This window comes from Rhinolophus sinicus, chromosome 8 (assembly GCF_057876585.1).
Source record: "Rhinolophus sinicus isolate RSI-liver-muscle chromosome 8, RSI-T2T, whole genome shotgun sequence".
Lineage (NCBI taxonomy): Eukaryota > Metazoa > Chordata > Mammalia > Chiroptera > Rhinolophidae > Rhinolophus > Rhinolophus sinicus.
In genome coordinates this window covers 42,324,732-42,338,005 of record NC_142508.1, presented here as the reverse complement: position 1 = coordinate 42,338,005, position 13,274 = coordinate 42,324,732, and the positions used below count along the sequence as shown (strand labels likewise).

The following is a 13,274-nucleotide window of genomic DNA, read 5'->3' as shown; positions in this document are numbered from 1 at the left end:
GCCCTACTTAGCACTTACCTCAGAAAGGTTTGTTGAAAGAGGAAAAGAATAAAAAGTTGGGCAGTGGGGAGAGAGAGAGAGAGAAGGAGAAGAAGAAGAAAAATGAGCAGGAGGAGGAGGAAGAGGAGGAGGAGGAGGAGGAGGAGGAGGAGGAGGAGGAGGAGGAGGAGGAGGAGGAGGAGGAGGAGGAGAAGAAGTGTGTGTAGATATAGAATCTGGGTTGAGTTTGGAGTGAACAGGGTAAAGTGGGCGGGTCATCTGGATTGCATGTGAGTTGCCAGACCCCATTTGAAAGAAATGATTTTGACCTATCATGTTTAAAAATATTTATTGATTTCTGATTGCTACTTGTGTGATTGTACGTAGGGTCAGGTGGGACCAGCTAGGAAACCAGGGTTTCCCGATTTCTTTCCGGTAATTAAGCTTATTAAGCCTGGGTAAGGAGAGGGCATGGGAAAAGACTGATAAGAGAAGAAGGCACCAGAGGGAACAATAATCAAAGTAATCAAGGGAAAAATGCCTTTTGAGAACACTAGAATGATTTAGGGAGTGAGGGCAGGGAGGGCGGGCTTGAGGTGGGAGAAGAGCGTCCTGTAGGTGAGCTCACTGCCGCCTTGACTGAGAATGTTTCGCTGGGGGAGTGGGCTCTCAGAGCTCCTACAGAGGCGGAGCAAAGCTTGCTAGCTGGCAACGTCTGATAAACTGCTGGCAGGCCCTGGAGTGCTTGTTTGGCTTCCGGTGGTGCCTTCGGTGCCCTAGGGTGAAAATAAAGGGAAGAGACTACTATTAAAAACCATTTTAAAAATTTAGTTTTATGAGAGCTTTTAAAGTTATAAAAGTAAGACTTATCCTGTGGAAAACAATAAAAATATATATCCAGTAAAAAGTAAAAGGACACCTCCTCAACCTCCACTCCCCATTCCCCAGAGCTAACTACTGTTAATTGTTTACTATATAGTCTTCCATATCTTTTTATATATAAACATAATAGTTGATTTTTAAAAACAAAAATGAGTTTATACTATACATATTGTTTTGCTCTGCACCTTTAACACATTTTTTATTATTGCAAAATATTATACATCTATAAAATTCATACAAACTTATAGTATGTGCAGTTCAATAAATAGTTATATAGCAGATGTTCGTGAAACTACTACCCAAGCCTAGAAATAGAATATTGCCAGCAACCCCCTTCCTTTTCTGATCACTGTTCTCCCTCTCACCCTCACAGAGGTAATCCTGACTTTTATTGCAAGCATTTACTTTTTTCTTTATTGTTTTACCACTTACTTATGTATTCATAAATATCTTCGTTTAATTTTGCCTGTTTTTGAATTTTATTTACATGAAATCATACTGTAGCTATTTTCTTGTGTCTTGGTTACCCAATGCTATGTTTGTAAGGTTCATTTACATTGTCACGTATTTGTTCATTCTCACTGATACATAATATTTGAATATACCACCATTTATTTATTCATTGGTCAATTTTCAGTTTGGGGTAGTTATGAGCAATGCTGCTATGAAATTCTTGTGCATGTCTCCTGGTGTATATAAGCATGCATTCCTTTGGAATATTTACTGAAGAGAGGAATTGCTTGGTGACAGAGCTTAAAGTTTAGCAGATAACTGACAGCACTTTTTTCCAAAGTGATTTATCAGTTTACACTTCCATTAGCAGGATATGAGAGTTTCTTTGCCCTATGTTTGCTAGCACTTGCAATTGTCAGACTTTAAAACCATGCCAATCTGATGGTGTAGAGTGATATATGTTTGGTTTTAACTTGAATTTTCCCAATTACCAGTAAGGTTGAGTCCCACTTCATGTGTTTATTAGCTATTAGGATTTCCTTGTCTCCAAAGGGCTGATTCACGTTTTCTGCCTATTTGTCTGTTGTGTTGCCTGCCTTCCTTTCATTGATCTGTTGGAATTCTTTATATATTTTTAATATTAATCCTTCATCGGTCATGCATATTGCAGATATTATCTTTTACTTTTAGATAGTCATTTTATTCTTTTGATGACCAAAATTTCTTAATTTCAGTGAAGTCAGATTTATTAATCTTTTCTTTTATGGATTATACTTTTTGTATCTTATTTAAGAAATCTTTTCCCATCCCAAGGTCATAAATATATTCTCCTATATTCCCTTATAAGTTTGTCTTTCAAATTTAGATCTTTAATCCACTTGAAATTTATTTCTGTGAAGAGTGCTAAATAAGGGGTCTCTGAATCTTTTTTTCACATAATGTATTGTGGATATCTTTCTGATTAACACGTAATGATTTTACCTCATTACTTCTGACAACGGCAGAATTGCAAAATCAGCTTTTTTTTTTTTTAAGTGTGTGTGTGTGTTTTAAAAAAATAATGTTTTATTGCTATCAGCAGGGGTGGCCTGCATGGGGTGGCGGGTGTGCCAGTCTCAGGGTACGTGTCGTCTGTGAGGAGATGATGACCAGAAGGCTGGAAGGGAAGGGGTGGTCTGGAGGCCAGCTTCCGGGGCTCCTCAGATGTGCTTCTGGGAACAGGTAGAGGGGTCATGGAAACTACTGCCAAGCAGCCAATAAGGTCAAGAAATCTAGCTGCCCATCACAGTTGAGGTCCAGTTTCTTCATCATGCAGTCAAGGACCGGGGTCCTTCTCGTTCTTTGTGAAGGCAACCAGTTCTGTATTCATGATGCTTAGGAACTCAGTCTTGGAGAGATTGCATTGTTACCATCCTTTCCAGCATCCTTCTGAAAAAAACAGCCATCAGAGACTCGATGCACCACTTGGTCTCTGCAGGGCCATGTCGGAGTGGAGCGAGGTGCGGAGGCTGTGTCCCCAGTTTGCTTTTGATGAACATTTTTTATTTCTATTTATTTGTCAATACAAATACTACTATAATTAATATTCTTGTGCATATATATCTTTGAGTATATATGCTAGTGTTCTACACTAGAGATATCGTGAAGTGAGATTACTGGGTTAAAAGATACACACATTTAAATTTTTGATAGGTAGTAGTGAACTGTATTTTACTTCCATCAACAGTGATAAGGATCTGGATTTATCCCTTTCTTCTTCTTTTTTAAATTTTTATTGGGGAATATTGGGGAACACTGTGTTTCTCCAAGGCCCATCAGCTCCAAGTCGTCCTTCAATCTAGTTGTGGAGGGCGCAGCTCAGCTCCAAATCCAGTCGCTGTTTTCAATCTTAGTTGCAGGGGACACAGCCCACCATCCCATGCGGGAATCGAACCAGCAACGTGTTGTTAAGAGCTGGCGCTCTAACCAACTGAGCCATCCAGCCGTCCCATGGATTTATCCCGTTCTTGATAATAACATAATATTAATCAGTTTAACATTTGCCAGTTTACTCTTATATGACATTTAAAAACTGCTAGACTAGGGAAGAATCAAATTCTGTTTGACACCGACATTGGTGTCATCTTCAGAGGTCAATGACCAGGTCCCCAGTAGCCCCATCTCGCTCCACTTTGATAAGCAATGGGGCTCTAAAATCTAAGACTTTGGTTAAACCTCTAGTATTAGGAGAATCGCATCCTGCTTTTCTTCCTCTTCCTGTTTCCCCACAAGTTGACATCAGTAGAAAGGACTGACGTGTGTTTACCCTGGTCTTCATCTTACCTCTCGTCTGCTCTCAACCTTTGCTGCATCCCTAGTTGGTTCTATAGAGAGAGTCTGGTGTAAGGAAGGCCATTCCTTGGAAACTTACTGTTTTTTTTCACATTTCCTTTGAGATGATCACAAGGGCACTGCTTCTGTGGCACCCCGGGCAATGCCATGAGTTTTCTTTTAGGAGCTCTCAGGAACCAATCTGAAATACAAGGTTGCTGCTTAGACGGGAGGGTTAATATGTTTGAGAGTAAGGCAGGGCTTTACTTGCCGTCTTGCTTGCCTTCCAGTTCCTTTTTCTTACTGCAATGGGGTGGGGAAAAGCATCAATACAGAACAGTGGAGCTATCCAGATATATATATATATATATATATATATATATATATATATATATATATACACACACACACACACACACACACACACATACATGTATACATACACACACACACCCACACCCACACCCACACCCACACCCACACACACACACACATATTTCTGAGACGTTTTTCCTGACCTGTGTTGGCCAAAAATATGATGGAGAAGGCGTCGGGATATCATTAAGGAGACCGAAAAATAAGGAATACGACCTAGGTATCAGCCTTTTGTGGCTGCTTTACCTGGGGCAAGCCATTTTGCCTGTGTGACTTCAGTCTTACCTGTGAGTAAAATAAGGTTGAGAATAATATCCGGGAAGTTTTTGAAGGCAGCCCAGGGTTCTTAGGGATAAAGTAAGGGGGAGGAGACAGGCAGAGATTTAGGAGTCCAGCTCTTGACTGAGACTGAGGAAGAAAACAAATGTGGGTGCTGCACGTGGTGGGCTGGTGGAGAGCTCAGTTAACTTCTGCACTGGTCCCAAGGACTCAGGGGGGAGCGTTGGGATTGAGACTGTGCATCACCGTTGTTGATACTGAGTTACTGACCTTTGCACTCACATTCTTGGCCGCCTTCCTGGAGCCACCTCCCGGAAGCCTGGCGCTTGTCCCTGTGGTCTCTGGCAACTTCTGTGGGAAGGAAAGAGGTCACTTCCAAGCACTGGAAAGGGAAGGGGCTGACAGAAATGGTCCCCTAGCGTTGTGCTACCTAGGTCAGCGCAGTTCCATTTCTCTTTCTTTTTTGCTCAGTGATCTAAGAGTATTTTCACTCGAGTCCTCAAGAGAGGAGTATTTTAAATGGATAAGGAATTGAGGTCGAATATCTGGCCTAGAGAAACGCTTAGCTGGAGGTAGGTGGAGAAAGAATGGCTTCTGGATGGAAGAAAGGACAAAAGATGGGGCTTAATCAAGACCTTACCCCACCCCCCAAAACACACATGAAAGTCCTCATGAATTAAGGAATGAGAGCAAGGAGCAGATTATTCCATAATAATTCCAGGATCTTCACCTGACCTCCAAGTTCGCTGTATTTGAATCCCTAATTCCAGTTCAACTACAAAAGGATGGTTTTTACCTTTGTTCCTCTGGAACAAAGCCATGCCTCTATTTAAATGTCTTCTCACCCAATGATTTTTTATTTTTTTTAATTGGGGAATACTGGGGAACAGTGTGTTTTTCCAGGACCCATCAGCTCTAAGTCAAGTCATTGTTTTTCTGTGTTTTTTTTTTTTTTTTCAATCTAACCAACTGAGCCAACCGGCCGCTCCATCCAATGCTGTCTTACTCCCACTTTGTGATACCTAAAATATTTTTACGACAATTAGGGATGATGGTTTATATACAGACTTGAGATTCTGGAGCTAAAATTAGGCCCAGATGATGTGTCCTCTGTACAGCAGTTTCTGAGATTCCTGGCAGAATTAATTATGCCTCCCTTTCATTCCCCATCATATTTGAATGCAGCTCCATTATTGCAGTTATAGTTTGTTGTTTGAAGGCTGTTGTGGACTGAATTGTGTCCCCCCAAATTCATGTTGAAGCCCTAACCCCTCAGTACCTCAGAATGAGTGTATTTGGAGATAAGGCCATTAAAGAGGTGATTGAGTTAAAATGAGGCTGTTATTGGAGCCCTTATAAGAAGAGATTTGAACATATAAAGAGACACCAGGGATTTGTGTGCACAGAGGAATGAAAATGTGAGGGTGTAGCAAAAGGGGTCCATCTGCAAGCCAAGGAGAGAGGCCTCAGAAGAAACCAAACTTTCAAAACCTTGATCTTGGATTCTATCTAGCCTCTAGAACTGTGAGAAAATAAATTTCTGTTGTTTAAGCCACCCAGCCTGTGGTATTTTGTTACGGCAGCCCTAGCAAACTGAAAACTTTCTCTCTTCTAGACTCTGAACCAGTAGCTTAGTAGTTATTCAGCTGCATGGTTCCTGACACATGGTAGGCACTTGGTAAATATTTGTTCAGTAAGTGGATGGACAAGTTGTCTAGAGAGGGCCCTTGGAGATCATTTGGTTCAGTTGAGGTCTCTTATTTCCCAGACTTGTGCCCTTTCTGCCACAGATGGAGGGTGTTGCATCATTTCTGAAGTGCTAGTTTCCAAATGTTCCCATGTGCTGTTTTGAGTGCTGTTAAAATAATTTAAACAGGCAAAGCCCCTGCAATCTGAAATTTTCTAATATTTTATTCTCACCTGATTTCTACTCCTAGTTCCAGTGAAAAGTCACAGAATATTAGAGCCAGAAGAATCTTGGTTGAATCCTTGCATTGAGGTTTTGTGTGTTTTTTTTTTTTTTTCATTCTACATGTAATATAACTACATTAGAAAAAATTTGAAAAGTACAAATAAAGAAATTCTTTATTCTTACCAACTGCTGGTCTTTTGGTGTGTTTCCTGCATATGATTTTCTTTATATATTTGTTCATAGCTTGTGAACAAATTTCTTTCTGCTTACTTTATAAGCATGTTGCAATGTCATCTTCATTTTTAATGATGGCACAATACTCCCAACACATTATTTAACTGTTCACCCATTGCTGAATATTTAGATTGCATTATTTCTGGATATTGATAAATTTCTGTGTACTTGTAACTAGTTTCCAAATTTTGTATTATTGTCTTGGGCGAGATTTCCCAAAGTGGAATTTCTGGGTCAAAAGTTAAGAACAGTTTTATGTTTCTTGATATCATTATGAAATTGCTTTTAAAAGGATTGTATTAAATAACTAAATCACTATCTCTTATTTTTCAGACAAGGAAACTGAGGTCCAGAGAGAGCAAACAAAATGCCCAGGTAAATAAAGGTAATGGTGACACATCTAGAGCTAAAACTCTGGTCTGAGAGTCTTAGTCTGTTGTACTTTCTGCAGCCCTACGTCACCTCAATTTCATGGTGTGACTGAAAATGAAGCTACATGTCACTATAGCACTTATGGGCCACCTTTATGATTTTTGCTATAGCTTGTACCTCTTCTATTATTATTTACTCCATGTGTTTACTTTAAGTAAATTTAATTTGCTTAAAAACAGCCTCGTCCTATGCAATATTATCTGTGAGATTATGGGTTGATACATGATTAGATTTTTCTAACATACATTAAAATAAACATATAACTATTATAGTAAAAACTACTTTATATTCCACCTAAACACAGTTTTGGAAAATACTGACACAGTGGAATAAACATGGACTTTATATCCAGACAGACCTGGGATTAACTACTTGCTCTGCTACTTCACTATGTAGTCTTGGACAAGTCACTTAGCTTCTTTGACTGTTGGTTCTCTGATTTGTAAAATGAGTACAGGAGTATCTACCTTGCAGAATTGTTAGCAATAAATGAGCTACTGTGGGTGCCCAGTGCCCAAGTAGGTGTTCAGTACATGATCGTTTTTATTGTGGTTATAATTGCAGACTTCTAGTTATTTCCCAAAGAGAGTGTCTATATTGGTATATTAGGCTTGTTTTTGCTGAATTGTATGTGTAAAGAAGTTCCACTTGTTGGGACTTTTGGTAGATTTATCATTATTTTAATATCCCAGTTCCGCTAGCTTTGTGATTTTGGACAAGTTGCTTAACTTTTCTGTGTCTCATTTATGTAATTTGTAAAATGGGGCTAACAGTACATTTGTGTGTGTGTATGCGTACATCTATTTCCTAGCTCTTTCCACTAGAGGGCCCAGAAGCCATGGGCAATACCTAGTGCCCGTGGTTTGTGAATACCATTCTCCCATGAAAGGAACCAGGGCTCCTTGGAAAAATAGCTGATTCCAGACCTGGGGCAAGAAAATACAAGATGAGCTTGGAACATCTTATTGTGTCAGAACTGTTAAAAAAATGACATGTTAAAAAGACATAGGAGCCAACTTGTAGGAGCTCTCAATGGTCAATTTTGGGACAATATGAACAACATAATAAAGAATGATAGTAATGGATTATAATTGATAAATATTCATGAGTCTTATATAAATAAATAATTGAATAAATACATAGGAGAGAAGGTACAGTTCTTTCTTATAGTAGAATTCCAATTAATAAATGTAGAAGGAATGATGGAAATAGAAAATCACCATTTGGCGAATACCATAGAAATACTCGTTGTAGGCAGGACTCATCCATGGATTTTAAAAATCGGTGGGCAACAGTATGATAAGAAGAAACAGGCTATTTGTATAGTTTCAAAATATCTCTCTACAAGATAATTTATTAATTACAATGGGAAAAATAGTTACTTTACAGTTACTATAGAGAAACCTGGCAGACACCTCCTTATCCAAGTGTTCAAAGGTAACGTCACCAGTAATGAGAGAGACTGATGTCATGGGCCTTCTGGTGTGGTGCACTGAGAAGGCACATGTCACTTCTGTGGTGTTCTTGCCAAAAATGCATAATCCGAACTTCATCATAAGGAAACACCAGACAAACCCAAGTTGGGGGAAAGTCTACAAAATATGAGTATCTGATTCAAAATATGAGTATCTGATTCGAAAGTGTCAAGGTCATGAAAGAGAAGGAAAGCAAAGAAACTACTCTAGATTGGAGGAGATCAAGGAAACGTGATGACTTTATTCAGTGTAGGACCTGGATTGGATTCTGGACCAGGAAAAAGACATTAATGGTATGATTAGGAAAATTTGAATATTTGTACATTAGTTAATAGTATTGTATCAATGCTAGTTTCCAGGTTTTGATTATCATATTATGGTTATGTAAGATGTTATTTGAAATAACCTGGATGAAGGATATACTGGAACTCTGATTATTTTTACAACATTTTTAAAAGTCTGAAAAGTGGACAGTTAAAAATTAAAAAATATACGTTAGATTTCCGTGAGGACACAATGAGATGATATGTGTGAAGTGCTTAGAACAGTGCCTGCCACTTAGACGTGCTGAACACATGTCAGCTATAATTATAAGTAATTTTATATTCATAAGTACTATTATAAGTAGTGACTAAGCTATTATTACAAGTAATTTATTTCCTAATAGTCTCATATATTCTCACTTATCTTCCCCCCCTTTCCTGTGGAAAGCATATTGAGCATGTACGACTATGTGGTTATTTTAAGAGATAAAACAAGATCAGATTTTACTTTGGGTTTTTTTGAGGGGTGGTGGTGTGTCATTTCCTCTAGCCCGACTTAGCCCTGCCGTGCAATACTGTGCTTGGCTGAAAGAAGCCTTGAGCTTGGTGGCCACTGTCGATGGGATGTGGTTTGTAATAGCGCCACCTGGCGGCATAGTGAGCTTTCCCGATTGATCGCCCTTGTGCCTTAGGCGCTACTTTAGAAACTTGACTCAGTCCGTTTACTCAATGAGAACTATTGGTGTAGAGCAGTGGTCATCAACTGGGGAGTGGGTTCCCCTCCAGGCAAGGTCTGGAGATATTTTTGTCTATCTTATGGGGTGGGGGAGGCTGCTACTGGCATCTAGCGTGTAGATGCCATGTGGATGCTGCTAAACACCTTACAGTACACAGAATAGCCTCTACAACAAAGACTCATCCAGCCTCAAATGTTAATAGAGCTGCTATCAAATCCAGGTGTAGAGTCTTCGAACTTAGAAACCTGAGGATTTATTCTTTCACTCAGCAAATATTTACTGAGAACTGTGCTGGAGAGTGTGAGGGATATGGAAACAATACACCAGATTGTGTCACCAAGGTTTCAGTCTAGAAGGGCAGGGGGTGGAGGTAGGAGAGGCACACCAGCACCTTCCGTATAAGGCAGAATATGATAAGTGCAAAGAGAGAGTCAAGCTAGGGCTGAGCATGTCCATAGGAGGGAGAACTCATGTGCAATCATGGCAGGAATTAAGGCTGTGGAGAGGAGGTGGTTTTGGAGCTGGGTGTATGAGCAAAGTTGAGCTGGTGGGAAAGTATAAGACCTTTTCAGGGAATAGCCAACAGTCTAGCTTAGGTGAAGCACAGAGCATTTGTTAGTAAGTGGAGGGGGTGGATTGGAAAGGCAGGTTGTGGCGAGAGCTTCGATTCAGGCCGAGGACTCAAGGTTTGTGGACTCTAGCCTTGGGGTCTGTCATAGTGAGGGAAATGCCTTCCACTCCAGAAAGGTGGTCTTGGCCATGGGACCCGGCAGCTTCCAGAGGGCTCTCTCTACAAGGGAGACGAAGTCTGAAATTGGGGTGGAATAGGGTGGACTTCTGATTTTAGGACCAAGTTCATGCTGAGTATTGTATCAAAGCTGTTTCACCTTAAAGTGTCCCTTGGGGATCTGGTTCTTCTCTCAAGAAGAAACATATATGGGGATGAACTCTCTTCTGCATGGTTGTTCTGCTAAGGGCTGGGCCACGGGAGCCGATTCCAAAACCCTAACTGAGGGTCTGCTTCCCCAAAGGTGATCTGTTAAAACAGGGCTTGGTGTGGCTAAAGCTTCAAATCTACTATCTGGTGGTGTGATTTATATAGTTTATTACTTTACCATTAAATAGCATTAAAATTGTTGGTGGGATGTCTGGTGCACTATAGAGAATATAAGCAAGGACTTCCTTATCTTCTACGAATGTACAATTGCCCTCAACACCTTTACACCACTGCCACCTTGGGGAAATTCACTAGTCTTTTGCAAAAGAGATTGGGGGAGAAGGTAAAGGAGCAAATATTTGTTGAGCCAGTTTGTTTTTTTCTTTGCCAGTTATAGTTTCAGACATTTCCACATACAGTATTTCATTTAGCTCTCACAACACTTTTTGGATGCAAGTACAGTGGTACCTCGGTTTTCTAATGCAATCCGTTCTGGAAGACCGTTCGAGTTCTGAAACGTTCGAAAACCGAGGCACGGTTTCCCCATAGAAAGTAATGCAAAATGGATTACTCCGTTCCAGACCTTTAAAATCAACCCCTAAAACTGCAAATTTAGCATGAATTTTACTATCTAATGATACCATAGATCCATAAAATTTACGGCGTTCGTAAACCAAAATGTTCGTCAATGGAGACATTCGAAAACCAAGGTACCACTGTACAGTTTTCTCCCTTTTGTAAATGAGGAAACAGGCACTCAAATAGGCTGACTTGCCCCAAATCCCTATTGCTAAAAGGAGCTACATTTCAGTGCATATTTTTTTGCCACATTTTCTTTTCTGTTTTGCCACATTTCCCCCTCCCCTCCATTTCCCCCTTTAATAGAAAATTAATCTTATTTACCTGGATTTGGGTTGCTAGAGACCACGGACATCAGCATCAGGGGCAGCAACAGAAGGAGAAAAGAAATGAGAAGTTTCATTGCAACTGTTGGTGCTGCTGTAAGTGGCTTAAAGACGGTGTGGAAGGTTCCCAGTTAGAGGCTCCTGACTTCTTGGGATGGCTCAGGCCTCTGTGTTTGGCTTATGGGTCTGCGCGCTAATCCCAGGCCAGTGATCCCATTGGAGGGCGAGAACAGCTAAGTGACGCTGGCCTTGTTAGGCAACAGGTTGTACCATGTGTTTTACGGGAGGTAAAACTAGTCACACAAAAGACGTGAAGCATTCTTAAGAACATAAGTGGCTGATAACTTGGCAGTAATACTCATTCCCTCCCCTCCTCCTTCCCACTTCCGTATCCCCAACGTGTTATGAGTTCTTCCCCAAGCCTTTTTGCTCCTTTGCATTTCCTTATACCTTTCAGTGACACTTTCTAGCTTAATATCTGGCAGGAAAGTGAGTACTAAGGGTTGACAGCAGAGAGGATGAGTCTGTTTCCCCCATAGCTACTCTGCTCCCATCCTTGGCACAATCTCAGCAATAGTGGTGGTGTTGCCTGGCAACTTGTCCTGTGTCCTCACTCGTTTGGTTTCCTCCACTTCACAGAAGGTGGGAGACAGGATCAAGGAGGAGAGGCTTTCTCTCTTGCCTGAAACGCTGCCCCTGGAGCAGTGGGTTTGACCAGGCCTCCTAATTGTTGGTCTGGAAGGTGGCTTTGGCCTAGTCACTCCCAGAGTGGGAACTCGGCTGGTGGAAGAGCCGTAGCACTTCAGGTCCAAGAGGGTTTGGGCAACAGGAACCATAGGAAAGGCTGCTGGAACTCCTGGCTCCAGACCTTGTTTGGAAACGGCCTAAGATAAAAGAAGAGGGTACACTACTTAAAGTAAATGTTAAAGGTTACAGAACATTAACACTTACTCACCGTGACTCATTCTAGAGACTAGGAAATGTGCTCAAAGAAAGAGGAGAGGCCAGGCTTCAATGCTGGGTGATACTACGTTGGGGGCTAAAGGAAAGTTAACAAGGAAGCCTCCAAGCGGGAGTGAGAAAAGGTGGTGTGACTGTTTCACCTCAGAAAAGGAAAGAGGCAAGGCATGAGTCAAATCCTTTTTGACTTTTAAAAAATATTTTTATTAAAATACAGTTAACGTACAGTGTTATATTAGTTTCAGATGTACATCACAGTTGTTCAACAGTACCCACCTGGCACTATATAGAGTTATTACCACATTACTGATAATATTCCCTGTGCTAAATTGATCACCATGATACGTCCAGCAACCACCTGGCACTGTACCACACGATCACAATGCTATTGACTATTTCTATGCTGTATATTACATGCTGAAGACTTATTTGTTTTATATCTGGAACTTTGAACCTCTTATTCTTTATCTTTTCCCCCCCTTTAAAACTTTTCAATTAGAGTTAACATTCAATATTATTTTATATTATTTCAGGTATACAGGCTAGTGGTTAGACATTTATATAATTTAGAAAGTGATCCCCCTGAGTAGTACCCACCTGGCATTATACATAGTTATTACCACATTATTGATTATATCCCCTATACTTTACATTTCCATGACTATTTTGTACCTACCAATTTATATTTCTTAATCAGCTCACCTTTTTCACCCTGCCCAAACCCCTCTCCTATCTATCCCCCAATAGATCTAGTACCCAGTGACACCATACATATCGTAGTTATTACAATATTATTGACTATATTCCTTATGCTATACCCTACATCCTCATGACTAGCATATAACAACCAATTTGTACTTCTTAATCCCTTCCCCTTTTCACCCACCTCCAACGCCTCTCCCATCTGGCAACCATCAAAATGTTTTCTGTATCTATGAGTTTGTTTCTGTTCCATTTGCTTATTTTGTTCTTTAGATTCCTTGTAAATGAAATCATATGACATTTGTCTTTCACTGTCTAACTTACTGCACTTAGCACAATACCCTCTAGGTCCATCCATGTTGTCACAGATAGCAAGATTTCAGGGTGTTGTTTTTTTTTTGCAGCTGTGTAATATTCCACTGTATATATGTACCACATT

General features: G+C 40.4%; 1 protein-coding gene and 1 pseudogene across 2 annotated transcripts in view; one reads left to right on the top strand and one right to left on the bottom strand.

Annotated features, from left to right (window-relative positions):
- Window positions 1-13,274, top strand: part of LOC141567441 (translationally-controlled tumor protein-like) — a 29,078-nt pseudogene that overhangs the window by 4,934 nt on the left and 10,870 nt on the right. The window contains exon 3 of the transcript XR_016022001.1: window positions 6,758-6,799. The product of XR_016022001.1 is annotated as a translationally-controlled tumor protein-like (transcript). The remainder of the gene's footprint in view (window positions 1-6,757; window positions 6,800-13,274) is intronic.
- Window positions 312-11,420, bottom strand: CXCL17 (C-X-C motif chemokine ligand 17). The gene is made up of 4 exons (XM_019713750.3): window positions 11,172-11,420; window positions 4,549-4,629; window positions 3,725-3,826; window positions 312-755 (listed from the first exon to the last, which is right to left on the bottom strand). Exons 1-4 carry the CDS (start codon window positions 11,248-11,250, stop codon window positions 658-660), a joined length of 360 nt encoding a protein of 119 aa, XP_019569309.1. The 5' UTR covers window positions 11,251-11,420; the 3' UTR covers window positions 312-657.